This window comes from Prionailurus bengalensis, chromosome A2 (assembly GCF_016509475.1).
Source record: "Prionailurus bengalensis isolate Pbe53 chromosome A2, Fcat_Pben_1.1_paternal_pri, whole genome shotgun sequence".
Taxonomy (NCBI): Eukaryota; Metazoa; Chordata; class Mammalia; order Carnivora; family Felidae; genus Prionailurus; species Prionailurus bengalensis.
The window spans coordinates 145,963,707-145,983,694 of record NC_057348.1 but is presented as its reverse complement, the minus strand read 5'-3'; the positions used below and the strand labels follow the sequence as shown (position 1 = coordinate 145,983,694).

Genomic DNA, 19,988 nt, shown 5'->3' with positions numbered 1-19,988 from the left:
ATGGTCAAAGGGCGGAACCGTTTTCAGACGCTCAGGCGCTGATTCCGCACTGTCTCCCCGTTTGCATTCCCGAATGAACCCGAATGGTTCTCCCCGTTTGCATTCCCAGCAACTAAATGAGAAGACCTGTTCCTCCCCGTCCCAGGCAGGGCCGAAGAATTATCATTTTTGCACGTGCTTGCCACCTTGATGGGTCAAAAGTAGTATCGGATCATTTTCTTTTGAATCTCTCCGGGCACGAAACTGAGCCTTGTGGCTGTGTGCGATTATTGGCCACACACGTTTCTTCTTCTGAGAACATTACCTGTCCTTCCCCATTCTTTTTTTCTCACGGAACGCTCATCTTTTACCGATTTGAAAAAGCTCCGTGCATTAGGGTCTCGTTAAACATTGGAAACAAGTACAGCCTTGAAAACGAGAAAAGGCTTCGCTTGACGGTGTGAAGTTTGCAAATCCAAATCTCCATCGTTAAGTAAAAATAGAACAACGACCAAACCAAGAACCTAAGTGTAGAGCAGTATGGATAGTGTTCTCCTGATATGTAAAAAGGGGAGGAAATAAAATATGTGCAAAAGTACGTAGTTGTTTTATTTCTGGAGGGAGGCATAAATACGTGCAGGGGTTTCCCTTGGAAGAGGGGGCCTGAGGGCCTAGAGGTCAGGAGTGGGAAGGGACTTCCTTTCCATATTCACAAATTTATCTTGTTTGCATTTTTACCTGGTGCACATGATCTTTTTCCAATTAAAGCACTAGTTAATTTTTTTTTTAATTCTGTAAATTCACTATATTAAGCTTTTCTTTTTTTTTTTTTTTTTTAATTTTTTTTTTCAACGTTTATTTTTATTTTTGGGACAGAGAGAGACAGAGCATGAACGGGGGAGGGGCAGAGAGAGAGGGAGACACAGAATCGGAAACAGGCTCCAGGCTCCGAGCCATCAGCCCAGAGCCCGACGCGGGGCTCGAACTCACGGACCGCGAGATCGTGACCTGGCTGAAGTCGGACGCTCAACCGACTGCGCCACCCAGGCGCCCCTATTAAGCTTTTCTAATGCATATATGTCCTAGATGTTTTTCCCAATTTGTTACTCACCTTTTAATTTTCTTGGTGTTCATTTTTGACATCCACAAGGTCTGCATCTTTATGTGATTAAATCTATTAGCCTTTCACGTTGTGCTTTCTTTTATTGCCTTAGACTCGTAAAATCCAAGCTAAGATAAATTATTCACCTATATTTTCTTCTGTTACCTTGCTTGGTGGTTTGGGTTTTCTCCCTACATCAATCCACTTGTTACGTATTGTGGCATATGATGTGAGGGGGTTATCTAAATTTGATTTTTCTAGAGAGGTGACACGTTATCCCACCACCATTTATGCAAGTGTTCTTCCTTTACCCACTCGTTTGCGATGTTACCTTTAATATATGGTAGCTTTTATGTATATCCTGGGATTTGTTTCTGTGTTCTCTCTTATATCCCCGTCATTCTGGTTTGTGGCTCAGCGTTGTTTTGATCATTTATCTTTGCCACATATGTTACTATTCGGTAAGGCATGGTCTCCAAATTACCCGTATGTACGTGTGTGTGTGTGTGTGTGTGTGTGTGTGTGTGTGTGTATTTTTTTCCTTCTCATTTGTACAATCCCTTTAAGCTTTTCAAAAACCCCATTGGGATTGTTTTAGGACTAAAGATGAAATTTGGAAAGGATTAACATCGTTTCACTTTTGTCACCCAGTCAGGAATGTGAAGCTACGTCACTCTCTTCATTCAGGTTTTCTGTAATGTCTCTCAAGTAAAATTTGTCTAAGACCTATAAAGTTTGTACGGGCCCTTTGCATTTCTTAATAGTCCTGTTTTCTAGGAGAACATATCTTATATCTGCTGTTGTTACTGGGAATGAGATGCTCTTCATGTTCCTTTCTAATTGTTATGTGGGGAAAACTGTTTGCCTGTTAGTATTTCTTTTCTTCATCTACGTGCACGCTTATTTCCCTTATTCTCAGAGGATTCTCCTGAAATTTCTAGGTAGATTATATCATATGAAAAATAAATTTTAGTGTCCTCTTTAATGACGAGGCCTCTTATCTTTCTTTCTTTACTCATCATACCAGTGGAAACAGCAAATTCTCGAACGTTTTGGTACAGTCTCCCTCCGCACGCTTCCGAATTATCGAGGACCTCAAATAGTTTTTGTGTGGGTGCATTATATCTCTTGATATTTATTTTTTTTTAGTTTTTTTTGACGTTTATTTATTTTTGAGACAGAGAGGGACAGAGCACGAACGAGGGAGGGGCAGAGAGAGAGGGAGACACAGAATCCGAAGCAGGCTCCAGGCTCTGAGCCATCAGCCCAGAGCCCGACGCGGGGCTGGAACCCATGGACCGCGAGATCGTGACCTGAGCTGAAGTCGGACGTTCAACCGACAGAGCCACCCAGGCGCCCCTCTTTCGATATTTAGGGCATTAAAATTTTTTAACTGAGAGCTTAAAAATATGTATTCACTATTTCACTTACAAATAGTGATATTGAGCCCATGGCACGCATAACTAGCATTTTAAGGCAAAATAGCTGTGTTTCCAAAACAAACAAACAAACAGTTTAGTGAGCATGGCCTTGTTTCCCATCTTCTTGTAAACCTCCGCGTCTGACTTAAGAGTGGACAGCCGATTCTCATATCTTCTGCGTTCACTCTGTGGCAATATGCTCTTTGGATTGAAGGATACGAAGGAAATCTGGCCTCACACAGACCTGTAGTTGAAAAGAGAGAATCTTTTAATAGCTCTTTCAGATAATTATGGGTACACATCTTTGAGGCTGTACTGAAACTTGACAACCGGTAGCTTCTTAAAGGTTAGTTGTAATGTGGAATCTGAAACCGGATCAGTGCATGGTTTGGATTCCATTACCTTAAGTTCATTGAATGAAGCTTTTTACCCACGCATAATTTTATAACCTCACTCTTTGGCCACTTGGAAAATATTGATTCGCCGAGTTAGGAAGATCTTCCAACTACTGACAAATTTTGTTCATTACACAACATCTAAAAACTCACACTTATTGGGGCGCCTGGGTGGCTCAGTCGATTAAGCCTCCGACTTCAGCTCAGGTCACGATCTCACGGTCCGTGAGTTCGAGCCCCGCGTCGGGCTCTGGGCTGATGGCTCAGAGCCTGGAGCCTGCTTCCGATTCTGTGTCTCCCTCTCTCTCTGCCCCTCCCCCGTTCGTGCTCTGTCTCTCTCTGTCTCAAAAATAAATAAACGTTAAAAAAATTAAAAAAAAAATCACACTTATTAACGTCATCGCCTGTTGTATCAGAAAAGTCATTAAGTACGGGGAGGCACCCAAGCTCCTGAGGGCAGCTAGTTTCCAAAACTCTGATTTTGGGGTAGGATTTAGTCGCTACAACAGAGCCCATCTGTTGTTTTTTTTCCTTGAAACGACAAGTTCACTTAGATCATTTTTGAGAGAATGTCTGCCACGTGCACGAGTCTAAGTAACTATAATTTTCCTGTCAGTTTTTCTTCCGGGTAAAAATGGTGTGCAGGGCAAAAGCAGCAATAATCACACTAACACTTTCCCTCGAGGCCCCAGTGGTATCTTGGTTATCTTGGTATGGAGCAGACTTACCGTATGTGGGCCCCCGATGTCATTACACAGAAGGTTAAAAAGGCGTATACTTAAAGATGAGACTTAATAGGGGTGCCTGGGTGGCTCAGTCGGTTAAGCGTCCGACTTCGGCTCAGGTCACGATCTCACGGCTCGTGAGTTCGAGCCCCGCGTCGGGCTCTGGGCTGACAGCTCAGAGCCCGGATGGTGCCTCTGCCCTGAGTGTTACTAAGGCGCTCACAGTTTTAGCCACTGTTTCTTTGGCACCCTGAGGGCAAATGTCACCCCGGTAAAAGAGACCTCGCAGGTCCCCCTGACAGGGTCTTGGGGACTCCTGGGATCCGTGACTACGTTTTGAGAACTTACGTGTTAGAACTTAGGGGACAATTTAATCACCGTGATAGGATTTCCTTGCCTTGACCTCATTTCAGTGGGACTGCCCGACAAGTGAAATCAACTCTGAGGTCCAATATACCTGTTCATTTGCAAATTTTAGACAATGATTCTGCGACTTCGGAGCCCGATGGGGAAGTCAGTGCCAGGACCAACGGGAAGGGGAGCCCCGGGGAGCAGTCGCCAAGCCCTGTCCAGTCCACAAACAGCGCGGGAGCCGGGGATTCCAGTCGCTCGACTCTGCAGAGGTATGCTAATCACATTCATGGTTTCACTGTATTTTACTTCATACTAACCTGGGTACCAGTTGCAGTGATATAATCGCCTTAGAAGCAGACTGGCAGTAGTCAAGTCCCACATTTTCATCCCAGCCCCTCTATTTTCTCTGGATATAAATGCCATCGCCTGAATCTTTTCACAGCATCTCGCTGCGTTTAGGTAAGAATATATTGATAGGAGAGCATTAATTTTCGCTCCTTAATTCCATTCTTCTCAGCCTTCCCGTGTGCAGGTTTGCTATTAGGACTCAGCTTTACATCTCCTATCTTTTGATTCCCACTCCCACCCCCTTTTCTGTCTGCTGCAGCTTATAATTACCCTGTCTGAGATCAGAAGAAAAATAGAGTGCCCTACACCATACTCTGCTATTACACAGGTGCAAAGGAGCAGGGGAGCAGCCCTCGGTGTCGATTTGCAAACCGCATGTGATGGGTCCTTCTTGCTGTGATGCAACCCTTTTCTCACAAACACTAGGCATTGAGTATAAGACGGTGCTGATTTTCCGCGCATAACCATCCCTTCTACCATGGCGAAAACAACTGTAGTGGAGAAACCAGGCCTACCAGAGAAAGAATTGCTATCATCGGTACCGCTGTTGTTTTTCCGTGACGACTTTTACGCAAGAACTTGAAAATGGCATTTACGAGATGGACCAACGGGACTTCCGTTGAGGACGCGGTTTCCTAGGAGACAGATTTTCTTCTCCTTTGGTTCAACGAAATATGCGCTCTGTGGCATCGAGTGACAGCGTTTAGCAGGCTTAGACGCAGAATTTGATCTGCCGTGCCGGGAGAGGGGACATCAGTGCGTGCTGGCGTGTGGTCCGGCACACAAGCCTTCACAGTTGCCTGGGAAAGGAGTCCTCTTTTCATTCCAATACAGATATTTCACTACCTGCCGTCTTACTCATAACGCCTACTCCTCTTATTCCTTTGATTCGTGTTTTTACTACATTTCGCCTCCAATCTGAATACGGCGACCGATCTTACGACCTTAGAAACAGAACTGGCAAATGGTGAACTCACTCACTTCGATCCTTGTTTTTCCTCTGTCTCATTGTACGAATGCCACCAAATCTGGAAGCCTCTTCAACCTCAACGCTGTGACCTATAACCTGGGAATAAGTACAGATAACTGTTGACGATATTAAGGTTCAAAATACGCATCGGCTAGGTCACCCTATAAGTAGACGGAATGCATTAAAACGTTGCTGTTGGTTTGTATTACGTATGACGGACATAGAAGGCCTCCGCGTTTCCTGTCCTATCAACCTTATTCTTTCCCTTTCGCTCTGCTTTCTTACACTCCTCACATTCCATCAGATCAACTGTTGGCCTCTTTCTTTTCTCTGAATGCTGCTCTTGTTGCTGGAGGCAGCATGTGCCCTACAGTCTCTGTCCCCTCAGCCATGCTAATGACCTAACATGCATTCTCTGAAGGTGATACGGACACATGGGTCCCTTCCTCGGGGATTCCTAGAATAGGAATCCATAGGGTCGTGCATTCAGAGACAGAACTGAGACACCATATGCATTTTCCTTTTTCTTTGACGCGCCCTCTGAAAGACATTGAGCACTCTCGCCATTCTGAAGAAACGCATTTGACCTTGAAGCCATTCACCCCTGAGTGGTTTCTGACGACCTGCTTTTCACTTGCAGTGTCATCAGTGGTGTTGGGGAACTGGATCTAGACAAAGGGCTGGTGAAGAAAGCCGAGCCCAACACCAAAGACCGACCTTATCCCGACTGCCCCTTCCTGCTGCTAGATGTGCGAGACAGAGATTCCTACCAACAGTGCCACATCGTTGGAGGTAAGACGTTCTAGCATCTCAGTCCCAAGAACAGAGCCCATTCTTTAGTCCAGGCCAGCTTGAGCCACATCCCAGGGTCAGCAATTCCAGAAGTGACGTGTTAACCAAATCCACCATGGGAACCTGTACGTTGGCTCTACCGTGATGCTCTGAGAGAGGCTTGGGACATTCTCAGATGGCCCCGCGGCCTGGGGCTAAATGTCAGAAACGGTGACATGACACGAAGCTTCATGTTTTGTTCATCGTGTCCTGTTTCTTTTCTCTCGAAACGTGTCCACGTTTATGGCTTATTGATTTTGAAACTGTATTTCTTTGAACTCTTAGACTTGAAAAAAAAATTTTTTTAATGTTTCTTTATTTTTTTTTTTTAATTTTTTTTTTTCAACATTTATTTATTTTGGGACAGAGAGAGACAGAGCATGAACGGGGGAGGGGCAGAGAGAGAGGGAGACACAGAATCAGAAACAGGCTCCAGGCTCTGAGCCATCAGCCCAGAGCCCGACGCGGGGCTCGAACTCACGGACCGCGAGATCGTGACCTGGCTGAAGTCGGACGCTTAACCGACTGCGCCACCCAGGCGCCCCAAATGTTTCTTTATTTTTGAGAAAGAGACAGAGACAGAGCGTGAGCAGGGGAGGGGCAGAGAGAGGGGGAGACACAGAATCCGAAGCAGGCTCCAGGCTCTGAGCTGGCAGCACAGAGCCCGACGCGGGGCTCGAACCCACGAACCGCGAGATCATGGCCTGAGCCGAAGTCAGACGCTTAACTAACTGAGCCACCCAGGCGCCCCTGAACTCTTAGAGTTTAAACCAGGCAGGAATTTGGGGCAAAATTGTACAGAAAGCAACAAACGTCCTAAGCTTTTTCTTCTCTCTGCAGCTTACAGTTACCCCATCGCAACTCTGTCTAGGACAATGAACCCTTATTCAAATGACATTCTTGAATACGTATCCTTTGTTGCATTTTATGGAGTTGGGTGGTTTGAGGACTGTACGAGTTGAGCTTGCCATGAATCATGCTCCTAGGGAAAAAAACCTCTGTGAAGGACCTTTGATATTAATTAGCTTACTTAGCATAGTTTAGAATTTGGGTTCTTAGCTCTTGCTGAGTATCCTGACTATCCTGGCAGATGTTTCTAAGCCATCCTGCAGTGGGCCAAAACACATTAGGTTAAAGGCTGTGATCTATTGAGAGTTAGTCCTAAGACTTTTGTTTTTTTCCCCCAGAAAGCTTTCCCAAGTAAAACTTAAGGAAATTTTTTTTTCCCTCTGTTTTAAGTTTTTCCCTTCTTAAAATTTTACTTTTTTTTTTTTTTTTGCCTACAAAAATTACACAAATAGAAAATAATTTCAACTCGGGAAGATCGAAAAAGGAAGACCGATAATCACCACTGAACAACTCCGATTATGTTTTTTGCATACTTTATTTCAGATTGTCCTCTATGTATTCTTTTGAAAACCAGAGTAGAAATCATACTGTATATATAATTTAGTATTTTGACTCTTCCTCGTGCCGTAGTACAGTGTATTTCCCCATGCTCTTTATCAACTCCTTTTTGGTTGCACTACATTATCTGATCTTATATACTCTACTATGATTTACTAAACTGTTCCTCTCTAGTGGGCTTTCGGGTGGTTCCCTTTTTTTTTTTTTTTTTTACCATTATAAATACGGCCACGGTAGACACGTGGGGCACACAGGTTTTTTTCTGTTTCCTCACCTGTGGAATGGAGGTTGTTAATACTTAACTTTTCAAGGTTGTGAAGCTACAAGAATCAAAAGGCATCAAGCAGGGAGCTAGTGCTGTCTTGGACCGTGGTAATACTAGTTTCTAAAAGATAAGACTACCAGCCTGCGTGGTTTCCACGAGAGGAAAAAAATCCAGTGACTGCTGGGGTGATGGGGTTGTCCGACGTTCTCTGAACTCAGAAAGGGGAGCCTCGACGGTTCTTTGTTCCCTGGGGGTTTCTTTAGAGTCTAGGAGCCTGAGCTCAGTGTGGGGGGGGACCTTAACTCATGTGACTCTTAGAAAAATGCTCACGGCAAGATCATCATTCTCTACGACGACGACGAGAGGCTGGCCAGCCAGGCGGCCACCACCATGTGCGAGCGGGGATTTGAGAACCTCTTCATGCTTTCCGGAGGTGAGTGGGCTGTATTCTGCTTAGGACTGAAAAGACAGAGAGTTGGACTCAAGAGTCCTTCAACCCCTCCCCCGTCACCCTTTTCCTCTCCACGCGCAGAATTAAGAATTCTGGAAAGAGAGACAACCGTGCTGGCTGCAAGGGGTCAGGAGTTATGTGAAACTTCCGTTAGCTCCATCGGCACATGTTTTCAATTCCAGAAATAATGCTGTTGCTTTAGGGCTCTGTAAGCAAGCCTTAAGGCTGAAGACTGGAGCAGAAGGATTTCTGGGGGAATTCACAGAATCCCACCTAACCACCATGTTTCTCGTGTAATTTACTTAATGGCGAAGCAGTTAAGATTTCACGTCCTGGTGTTGGCTTGGGCCAGCAGACCAAAGACCAGGAGACACGCAGGCTCCTTTCCAGCTTTCCAGGTTTCACCGTAGCCTCACCGTGTTAATGCCGCTTTTTCTGATGCTCTTCCACACCTAGGTCTAAAAGTCTTAGCTCAGAAATTCCCAGAAGGACTGATTACGGGTTCCCTGCCAGCATCTTGCCAGCAGCCCCTTCCTTCTGGCTCTGCCCGGAAACGATCCAGCCCCAAGGTGCCGCCTCCACCAGCTGAGAATAAATGGAGATTTACCCCAGAAGACTTGAAAAAGATAGAATATTACCTGGAAGAGGAGCAGGGTCCTACGGACCATCCTAGTAAGATATTTTGACCTGTAGAGAGAACGTTTTGGGTAGAGAACGTTTTGTGTAGAACGTTTTGAGGTTTGCGGCTTGGAATATCGTCATATGAAAAGCTTGATCTCTTATATTCAGATTCTTACGTTATTTGCAGGGCATGGGGAGTGTGCGGGTGCCGTGCGGGGAGGGGCGGGGGCAAGGGGAGGTGATCCCAGGTTGTGGGGAGAATTAGGCATTGCCAATAGAGAGAAAGGACTTATCATTCAGATAAGGTATGTATTTCAGGCTGAGTTGAGAGGCTAAGCTGAGGCACTTAGATTTCCTCTCCCGCAGGTTTTGTTTCCCTCTGCAGCTTCTGGGCACCTTGAAAGCACGTCCAGCCTTCCCTTGAGCACATTACTTTCTCTTGTCTTTCCCCTAATCACTCCTGGACCCGTCTCTACCAAGAAGAAATGAAGGCCAGACTAAGTTGGTTGGGATAACGGAGAGGAAGGCGGGGAAAAAAAAAAAGCTCGCTGGGCTTCCTTTCGTCCCTGCCCCTTCCCTACCTCCAAGGATGAAGAGTAGGGTTTAGCCTAGAGTAGATGCTGAATAGGGCTTCATTAGCTTGCAAGTGGTTATACCGTACGACTTCATTAGCTTAAAAGTATACTTGGCAGATCGTCCCTGGAGTCATTCTTGCAGCTCTGCTCCCTGCTTTCTTGCCTCCTGCAGGCCGGCTGAGCCAAGCTAATGCCTCCGGAAGAGACTCCAAGGTTCCAGGCACCCGCAGCGGTCAGCACCCGCCCGCCAGGGGCCCTGGTGGCCCCCCGAATCCCCGCTCGCTCAGCAGTGGCCACCTGCAAGGCAAACCCTGGAAGTAAAGACTTTGCCTGTCTTAGTCAAATAAATACTTTGTCTCCTTTCGGAACCCCTGAGCAGTTCCCAAGTTGGTCATTTTCAGCAACTGCTGCAGAGGAAAGACGACGCCATGTGCGATGGGCCCTCCTTCCTCTGCGTCCGCCTCCCTTCCTGCATCCAATTCGGGGGGAGTGTTACAAAAACCAGAGGCATGGCAGGCTCTAGTGTCTTCCCTATTGTTTACAGAATATTTAAGTTTCTGAACCTGAGTAAGAAAAAAGAGTCTGATTTTGGGGGCTTTTTTTTTTCTTTCTTTCTACTTAGGTCCAGCTTATATTGGTTCATATCCTGCATTGCTTTGTAAGTTCTTCGGGCACATCTGGTACGTTCTTCCCAGCCAGTTCTTTTTCACTCGCTGTTCTTGGCTTCGTGGGGGTTGTCCAGGTGGGCTTTGCAGCCCCAGAAGCTGTCCCTGGGGGTGGATGATTCTCAGCTTTCAGCCACCCCCAGGGGCGGGCCCACTGGCTGAGGAGCTCTCTGCCCGGCACACGCCGCAGGCTCCGTGGTGAGTTTGGAGGCTGGCACCTTGAGCATTGCTCAATCTTGAGGTTTGCTAGAGCCACTCTCACACTTCCTGAGTGCTGCTCCCCACCAGATGTTTTCCTGGAACCAGCACTGTGCTGACGTGTGCTCAGCCACCTTCACATGGGCCACCGGCTTCCTCCAGAAGAGCCCTGTCCGTTATACGGGCCTGTGTTAAGAGCCGGTGAAGCCCCCCTGCCCTCCCCGACCTGCCCCTCATTCATGGTTGGTTTATCGGTTGTAAATTTCCATTCCCCAGCTCAGGTCCGTCCGTCTTAGATGGATAGAAATTATGGCCACTTGAAAACATCAGCCTCAATCGGGCCACTGCGGGCACACACGGTGAGGACGACTCCGAGGTCCTTTGTCAGAGCCGACAGCCCCTTTAAGCCCTGGCTTAAAAATACAGTATTAGTCTAATTGAGTAATTAGTGCAATTTCCTGCTTACTTTTCATTCTCACGACTGAGCCGTGATTAGGAGGTTGTGATTATAGATTCTGGTTTGGGCCAGAATTTTGAATCAGCATTAATTGAATTGCTAGATGACTGACATTCATTCCATTTAATTGGGGGAACAAAAGACCTCAGGTAAGGATGAGGAACTCCGAAATCATCAGGAAAAGGGAAAGAGCCTTGTTAATTTTTATGGTCTGTGATCTGTAGCTGTGATAAGGGACCAAGGAATAAATTGTCCTCTTTGTCATGGCAACCAGCTTCTGAAAAGCCAACTGAAAATTGCCTATCCTTAGGTGGTTACCGCTGCTGGGTAAGATTTGCCTTAACGGGACTATTTTCTCGCCACCAAAAAAAACAACAACAAAAAAAAACAACTGGAAAAAGAGAAGGCACCGCAGTATTTCTAGCATGGCGGGGGGGGGGGGGGTGCGTAGTTTGTAAGAGAAACAAAGGTAATAAATATCTCATGGAGACATATGGAAAAATAACTTTAAGATTCAGCCCAGTTCTGTTTTAGTGTGTTTATTCTTCTCTACTTGATTTCCAAAGTGCAACATATTCCGATGCTTTAGAACTCAAACAAACCAGGGACATTGTTCAGATGTCAAGCCGTACCCAATTTTCCACAAGATTCAAGAATCTTGTATAAAATTCAGCCAACGTACACATAGCTTTAATGAGGAGCCTGTCATGTTTCCCCATAAATTTATTGCCTGAGAACTTAGTTCAGCCTTTTGCTAATGCCAGAATGCTCTGGCTTTTTATTTTCTTTACAGCATAGATTTTTTAAAAATGCCAACTTTCCACCCTCAACTTTCCCCTAGCATGGACAAGATTTTCAGCCATTTATGACACATATACATTTTCAAGGGAAAAAAAAAAAAAAACAACCCCATCTCTCTCTGTAACAAAGTTCTGTTTATGCCATTTTAAAGTTGACTGGTCAGGAGTTTAGATTTCCCCACTCGATTCTGTTCTGAAAGTGACGCTAGGCCCCCTTTGTTCCTACACTGCATTCCAATCACCAAACCCCCCTAGTGTTTTAGAACCTACTGTATATATGTGGAAAGTCGCTGTAGCCAAACCTATTAGAATCGCTGCGCGTTTAGCTGAGGCGTCTGGCAGGTTGAATATATTTATGTGTGTTTCTCCATGGTGCTTTGCCTGTTGGTAAGGATTTTAAATAACTACCCCTCAAAGACCTGTTCTGTTTCTGCTCGTTGTGTGTTAAGTGTCACTCGCAGACAGTTTATACGTGCTCAAGTGACCGTCCCAAACGTTCTACTTTACTGGTTTCTTCATTAGATTAACGGACATGTATTATTTAAGTGATCCGTGACACTCTGTGCAATTATGAATGCTGAAGATTAAAGTACATAGTTGTTAATTTGTTGTTTGCTATTACTGTGCTGAGATCTGCCCACTTCTCTCGCACTCTCTGTTGAGACGATTTGGGGGAGCCACGTGAGACGGAGGGGATTTGAAAGCATACCTCTTTTCACTGCATCTCCCAAGAAGGCACGCGGTCTCCGCGTAAAAAAAATCAGGACGCCCTTCCAATTAGGGTAAGGGACCGAACGCAGCTCTCTGGACAGAAGGCCTGGGTTTCTGCTCTTGCTCAAGCAGGGGCCGACTGTCCCTTAAACACATCACAGCAGGACTTCCTTGTCAGTGTGTCAAGGGTGACAAGGCCTGGGAACTTGTGACCCCCCCCCCCCATGATGGTGGGTGCTTTGTTGATGTATAACTTCAGCTTCGCCTCAGCAGCGGTGATGGCCAAAGTCTAGATGATACGCTCAGTGCTTTATAGGGGTGTATATTTAAGGAGAAAGGAGAGAAGCGAGGAAGCAAGGAAAAAAGGAGGAGGGAAGATTGAAAAGGAAAGCTATATAACTCATTTGAAAACAAAAAGAACGCCTCGGGCTGTAAATATGTCGGGTCTAATCCACTGAAAGGTACAGAATGATGCCGATGGCCTAAAAGTCATTTCATCTTTTTACCTTTAGTCGAAAACCGGAATCGGCACAGTCACATTGGACTCAGTGTGAATCAGAATCGTTAAGAGAACAAATAGCGTTCGTTAGCTGCTGAGGGGATTTTTCCTGTGCTGCTATCAAGGTTATACAAAAATTCTTTTTTTTTTTTTTTTTAATTTTTTTTTTCAACGTTTATTTATTTTGGGGACAGAGAGAGACAGAGCATGAACGGGGGAGGGGCGGAGAGGGAGGGAGACACAGAATCGGAAACAGGCTCCGGGCTCCGAGCCATCAGCCCAGAGCCCGACGCGGGGCTCGAACTCCCGGACCGCGAGATCGTGACCTGGCTGAAGTCGGACGCTTCACCGACTGCGCCACCCAGGCGCCCCAAGGTTATACAAAAATTCTTAAGACTCTAGGCTACTCACCAAGAAAACCGAACACAACAAAAACCTTCTTTTCCCTAATTCCCTGGTGGCCTATCAGTGAAATCAGGGTCCGAGGCTAGGAAGAAAGATGTAGGTCATTTTCCTTGTGTTGGCTTTGATTTCTGTCGTGTTACATATCGGTCATAGATTCCGTCTTTACGTTATCCGACGTTTTGGCGGGGGCAGTAATGAGTTCCTGTCCTCCTGGTTTAACATTCTTCTTGCCTGACTGATGGTTATCACTGAGAAACTTTCTTTCCCCACCTGCGAAATGTTCCCCGTGTCTTTCGTATGCATTTATTTCCTTCACAATTCTTTCAAAGGTATTACTCCCATGATACTTTTCTTTCTTTGCAAGAAATGTCAGAAACATGGATTATAATTCCTCAGTTCAATTACGTGGGCATGATGCTAGGCTGATACGCAGTTCAATTAATTTTTTTATTAACAAACACGCTTCTCCTGTGAAGCCAGGAAATAAAACACACTGTGCTTCCAGAGCATTCAGAATACATTTGGTTATTAATACTCTACTCTCCTAAAATGGCAGTAATTTTTAATAAAGTTGTTATCGCGGTCCCCTCAAACTGATCCATAGGTCAGTTACAGCATGAAAAAAATAACGGTGGACATTTTTCCGCACTGAATTCTGACAAAACAGGATTCAGTGCCTGGTTTTATGTGTGTTTACAAAGCAAGATTTGTCACGCCGCGATCCCCTTATGGTCTCCCCCTCTGGCTGATCCTCCTCTGTTGTGAACGCGGAAGCAGATTCTCTCCGCCCGCGTAACATCTTGAGACACTTGGTAAAAACGTGTGACAGACAGAGGCCGCTTATTAAGTGCTCTTGACTGATGGACTGCATTTTTTTTAAAGGATGCAAATAGGTCTTCTGTCCGAAATTATTTTGACTATAAGCTCCCAGAGGGTGAAAATGGCCAATGATATGACAGTGACCTTTAGTAAGCGTCCGTGAACAATCGGACCTGTCAAGACGGAAATCCGGGAGGCAATGCCCATGGTGGTTGCCACTCAGTGCTGGTCTGCCGTTCTGGAAACCCGGAAAGCTCGTTATCTTTTGTCTCCCTGTATACATCCTGCTTTTGCAGGAGAGGCGTTCACAACCCTGAGATTTTTGGATTACCTACTGCAGGAGGCACCCTGGGAGCCGTTAGGGGTGTGGTGATTACCCTGGCCGTCTGCAGTCTGCCAGGCCTGTTTGCAGGGTCTCCTCGGGCTCAAAGTAGCCTCTAGAATTCATCACGCACAGGTGCACACCGTCCCCATCCGAGAGTGGGCTCTTTTTCTCTTTTGTTTCACACCTTGAAGCTCGCGGGAGAATAACCCCAGCACACACGCGTGGAGTGCTCCCTCTGTGTCAGGCAGTGTGGCCAGACTCCTCCTACGCGTTCTGCCCCTCAGCTCTCTCGAGGGTCCGGTGAGATGGGTGCCCCGGTGTCAGGGGAGGAGACTGAGGAACAGGTGGAAATTAAGCAACTCATCGTGAGGCCCTGACTCACTGAGCTAAAGGTGGAGACGCCAGGAGCCAGCCTGAGGATTGGGGCTTCAGATCAAGTTCTCGCTCAGCCGCTCGGCTCTGTGCTCACTCTGCGTGGGTGCGGCCACGCGCTCCCTCGGCGATGCCTCCAATTTACGCACCCAAATGCAACTTTCCCCTGGCTGTCGGCCTCCCTTCCCTCCTCGTCACCAGAGATCCCCCCGCCCCTCCAAAAGCCGCCTCCACCGCCCCCCCCCCACACACACCCCGTCTGCACAAAAGGCAACAGGAATTCAGAGGCGGCACATCTCCTGGGAATACGTGTTTCCCTATATCCACTGTCTGCATCGAATGACCGATGACCAGGGTTTCTGAGATTGGTTTCGTTCCTGAGTGAACCCTAATGAGGTCTCACTTAAGGAATGGGACTTAAAAACTTTTACCTAGACCGTTGGAAAAGAAGTGGGCTTGTTCTCGTAACTTGAACCGTTCACTTAATAAACCATACTGCTAGGACTTCGTGTCTGATCTTTGCTTTGCGGTGACGTCTCTGATTTAGGCGGGGACCCAAGGTGCGTGAATTGGCTCAGGGCCACAGGCCTGGGCCTCCCGGAGGAAGCCGTGGCAAGCCGCAAGCCTCTGCCTCGGCCCCCGTTCCCAGAGCGCTGTTTTCCACTGCGCTGTTTTGAAACCCGCTGCCGTGGTTGAGCAGGAGACTTTCAATTTTCTTCTTTGCGTTTGGCAATAAGCATTTGGCAGTCTCGGTCTCTGGGGCTCTTAGATGATGCTCGCGATCTGGGTTGCCAAATTAATGCAGATCTTGAAAGCTTTGGGGAAAATCCATTACCCTTTGACAGTTTTTCAGATTTGATGGGCACCTCGTGCCTTTTTTCACACAGCTCTTCCTTCGTGTGGCCAATGTGAATGTTATGGTTGGTCATATCAGTTTCCTGTAAGTAGCATCTGGGTCCGAGTATGTTCTCAGAATGATGTTTCTGTCCTTAGAGTCCTTAGAGCGAGAGCCCTTCTGCATCCTCAAACCCACCTAGCCCCACTTGCCCTTGCAAAGCACTTGCTGAGATGATGAATGGCCATGCACTGGATGAAGGACCAGTGAGGTCATACCTGGATTGTATTCAGTGACATTTCAATTTTAACCTCAAGCCCAAACCAGAAAGCTACACATGCGTATCGGAGGGTTAATTCAAGAGACCACCCGAAGGATTCTCACGGACCTCCGATGGCTCACAGGCCACACGGAGAACCATATATAAGGGTCTCAGAAAAAAGTCAAATGAGTTCCTTTAAAAATAAAGATTTTTGAAACGCCCTGGAGAATAGGCATTAGCGTAATCAATTCCCCGGATTGCTACAGGAACTGAATGTGAGCAGAAAGGGCTCTTGGGGATTTTCGTCTGAGCTATGGCAGAGTGCTTAGGGAACAGCTCCCAACTGGGAGCGGGAGAAAACCCTCCCCTTGGTGGAAACGCGGTTGCTTCCAGCTCTATCGGGAGTGTAAATTTTTCCAGTGATAAGATACATTGTTCTGGGCAAGGTGGTAAAATGGAATGCCAGAGCAGAAGAAATGAGTTGAGGCGGATTGTAAAAAAAAGAATCTGGGCACAAATGAAGATGACCGCTTAGATGTTAGATGTTGGTATTAAGTTGATTTTAGATAACTTTAGCCACGGGGTTATTTGGTGTGTGTGAACTAGTTTGTTTTTTTTTTTTTTTTTCCTGATTATAAAAGCTTCCTGCAACAAATCCAAAAAGGTACAAGGAGGAAAACCATCACCACTATCCAAGGCAACCTCAATTATCATTGGAGAGTATATCCTTCCAGGCATTGTGTGTGTGTGTGTGTGTGTTTCAAACAAAAATGAAATTCATACTCAACATGCTACTTTGTGACTACTTTTCTTTAAGCAACTGTATAAATCATATACTATAAAATCCACGCACTTTAAGTACACAATTCAGTGTTGTTCAGCAAATTTACGGAGTTGTGCAGCCATTACCACAATCCTATTTTTGAACATCTCCATCATGTGGCTGGCTTCTTTCAGTATTGCGTGACCCATTTCCCCACGTCTACACGGGCTGCAATGGCTTCACGAGACTCCATCGTTTAAGCATGTCACATGGGTATCAAGACTGGTATCTGTTTAGGCTCTTTCCTTTATATTTCATTTTTTACTATTACAGCCTTGTACATACATGCATTTGAATTTGTCTGAATATTTTTATAAACTAAATTTCTCCAAGTGGACTTTCTGGGTTAAGGCAACAATACATGTGAAATTTTGATTTCTGTGGCACCCCACCTTCTGCCCCCCAGGAAGGTGGAAATCTATCTTCACACCAATGGCACATGACAGGTCCCATTTCTTCATACCCTTGATAGCACTGAGTTGTCAGTCTTTTTATTCTTTGTCAATCTGATGGAAGAAAAATGATTTACTTGCCTTTCTTTAATGTACAAAAAAATCACTCGGAGGATCAGTATCTCTCATACGTTTATTGGCCTCTTGTGTTTCTTCTTTGGGGAATTGCTTATTTTTCTTTGGAAATTTTAGTCCTTTTTTATTTAAAACCCCTTTTACTGGGGCGCCTGGGGGGCTGAGTCGGTTAAGCGTCCAACTTCGGCTCAGGTCATGATCTCACAGTCCGTGAGTTCCAGCCCCGCATCGGGCTCTGTGCTGATGGCTCAGAGCCTGGAGCCTGTTTCAGATTCTGTGTCTCCCTCTCTGACCCTCCCCCATTCATGCTCTGTCTCTGTCTCAAAGATAAATAAACGTTAAAAAAAATTTTTTTTAAACCTCTTTTACTTATAAGAACTCTTTTCCCTTCAAGAATATTAATACTTTTTCATATACGCTGCGATATTTTCTAAAAGTATTATTTCTCTTTTAGCCTCATGCTTTTATGTATAAATTTTTCTTACCCACAGATTTGTAAAACTATGTATCTGCAAACAAAATGTAAACCTCTTCCTATACTTGAAAATAGAAAAAAAAAGTATTAACAAGTTCTGTGTCTCCATTTAACAAGTATTTATTAAGTGCCTACTCTGTGCCGTGTATTTGGCAGACCAGTAGGGATTACGTGTTGAACAAAACAGTGCAGTCTCTCCCCTCATGGAATTTTCTGGTGCTTCATTCCTTGTCTTACCAGGTTTCTTAAGACTCTTGCTCAGGGGCACCTGGGTAGCTCAGTCGGTTGAGCGTCCGACTTTGGCTCAGGTCATGTCTCGTGGTTCACGAGTTCCAGCCCCGTGTCGGGCTCTGTGCTGCCAGCTCAGAGCCTAGAGCCTGCCTTGGATTCCGTGTCTCCCTCTCTCTCTCTGCCCCTCCTCCGCTCGTGCTCTCTCTCTCTCAAGAATAAATAGTAGGGGCACCTGGGTGGCTCAGTCAGTTAAGGGTCCGACTTCAGCTCAGGTCACGATCTCACGGTCCATGAGCTCGAGCCCCACGTCGGGCTCTGGGCTGATGGCTCAGAGCCTGGAGCCTGCTTCCAATTCCGTGTCTCTCTCTCTCTGCCCCTCCCCCGTTCATGCTCTGTCTCTCTCTGTCTCAAAAATAAATAAACGTTAAGAAAAATTAAAAAAAATAAATAAATAGTAAACATTAAAACAATTTAAAAAAAGGAAAAAGACTCTTGCTCAGAGCCTCACTTTCTAAACTACAACTCGGGGAATTCAAAATAACTCACGAGCCTACACTCTACAGATTATAAAATTCTCAAGTTCACTCATTAGTAAAAGTAGAGAACATTCACTCAACAAACATTTATTGGGCATCCGTACGTCAACTATTGTTGGTGGTTTTGGAGATTGAATGCCAAAGTGGTGCCTGCTCTCAGGAAGCACGATTAACCTTAAATTAAGCAATTCTATCCTGGAAGCCTAAGTAATCCAATTTTGTAAGATTTACTGCCCTTGCTAACTTAACATTTTTTTGCCTATCCATTTTTATTAAGCAAAAAATACGATCGGCTTTTCACTGGCCCAAACTGAGCCATTAAAATGGGTTTCAGCTCATCTGCATAGGCTGAATGGAAATGTTTCCCGAAAGATAACTTGAAAGGAGTGTTATAAAATCTTTAGCTCATTTTTCCGTAAAGACTAAAACACGATTTTTCCTTGCCTCATACACTTACATGTGTCTAAGTTTATGTATGAGAGATAAATAGGTATATATCCTGCCTTATACATTTTGCTTTTTAGAATGGTAGCAAAAAAAAAGAAAGAAAGAAAAAACATTTGACCTACAGACCACGTTCTGTGGAAAAGACAAGACTTTTAAGATCTTGGAGCCGGATGCCCTGTAACACCTCAAATGGCTGATACAGGGCAAGACCGCCACCTTCGCCCCCAGTTTCCATCTTTGGGGAGCTACCAATCCACCCTCACCCACTCCCCAGTGACTTCCCTGGGAGTAACCCCTGCTCCGCATTCGCGTCCGAAGAGACTTGGAAGGAACAGAAGTTAGACTCTTGCTCTGACAAGAGTCGGGATGCCCTATGCATTGTACTAGCCGCCGAGTGTGATCTCATAGCCAGCAGAATCACCAAGCCAAAGGAGGAAACCCAACCCAGCTTTTAGGAGCTCTGGAGAGTGTCAAGAGGAGAGCCTTATATGTGAGAAACTTTGCAAAGGATAAGTAGTGGTGGTCAAATAGAAAAGGAAGGGAGACCCGAAGGATGCTAGAAAGGATGTGACGTATGAGAAGAAAGCTACTTCTGTCCCTAAAGGCAAAGTCGTCATGATGCACAATTAATAAAAGATCCTGGGATTGGTGTTTCTTTATCTTCAGTAAATTATTTCATTCGACCTAATCGTTTTCTTCCGATTTAATCCAGGAGTGGGAGACCGTATCTGGCTTTACGGAAATGGGCCGGGCCCGGCTGCAATGTCTATTTGGGACAGCGGTGGCCACCAGGGATTATTCTATCTCATGGAGTTATGGCTCTTGTAGATACATGGATCCAACTGGCTACACTCTTGTACGAGCTGAATTCCTGACCGCTGCAGGGTCCCAGGCATTCGGTCAGCAGCTGTGGCTGCTGCTTGCTACTAAGGTATGAACACATCATCCCACCCATGAGCTAAGCCCAGGGTGGTCTAATTAAAACAGACACCACTTGGATCCAAATTCAGAGGACCTCGGAAGGCAGGGGCAATCGAGGCGTCATCTAGTCCAACCACCCGCACATTTCCGGCGAGGCCTGCAAAAACTAAATCACTTCTGCCCTAGCTTGAAAAGGCGGACGTGCCACGTACGTTCCCACATGTAAGCCCCCAAGA

At 45.8% G+C, this 19,988-nt stretch overlaps 1 protein-coding gene and 1 long non-coding RNA gene across 4 annotated transcripts in view; both read left to right on the top strand.

Annotated features, from left to right (window-relative positions):
• Positions 1-12,166, top strand: part of CEP41 (centrosomal protein 41) — a 48,934-nt gene extending 36,768 nt beyond the window's left edge. For all 3 annotated transcript variants that reach the window (XM_043590463.1, XM_043590464.1, XM_043590462.1), the window contains 6 exons: positions 4,101-4,245; positions 5,935-6,086; positions 6,966-7,033; positions 8,116-8,230; positions 8,705-8,920; positions 9,617-12,166. In XM_043590463.1, coding sequence (XP_043446398.1) covers positions 4,101-4,245; positions 5,935-6,086; positions 6,966-7,033; positions 8,116-8,230; positions 8,705-8,920; positions 9,617-9,765 — 845 coding nt within the window. In that variant the 3' untranslated portion in view covers positions 9,766-12,166. The remainder of the gene's footprint in view (positions 1-4,100; positions 4,246-5,934; positions 6,087-6,965; positions 7,034-8,115; positions 8,231-8,704; positions 8,921-9,616) is intronic.
• A 163-nt stretch (positions 12,167-12,329) lies between these two features.
• Positions 12,330-16,640, top strand: LOC122488742. The gene is made up of 2 exons (XR_006298676.1): positions 12,330-12,899; positions 13,150-16,640. It is a non-coding gene; the product is annotated as an uncharacterized LOC122488742 (long non-coding RNA).
• The last annotated feature ends 3,348 nt before the right edge of the window (positions 16,641-19,988 follow it).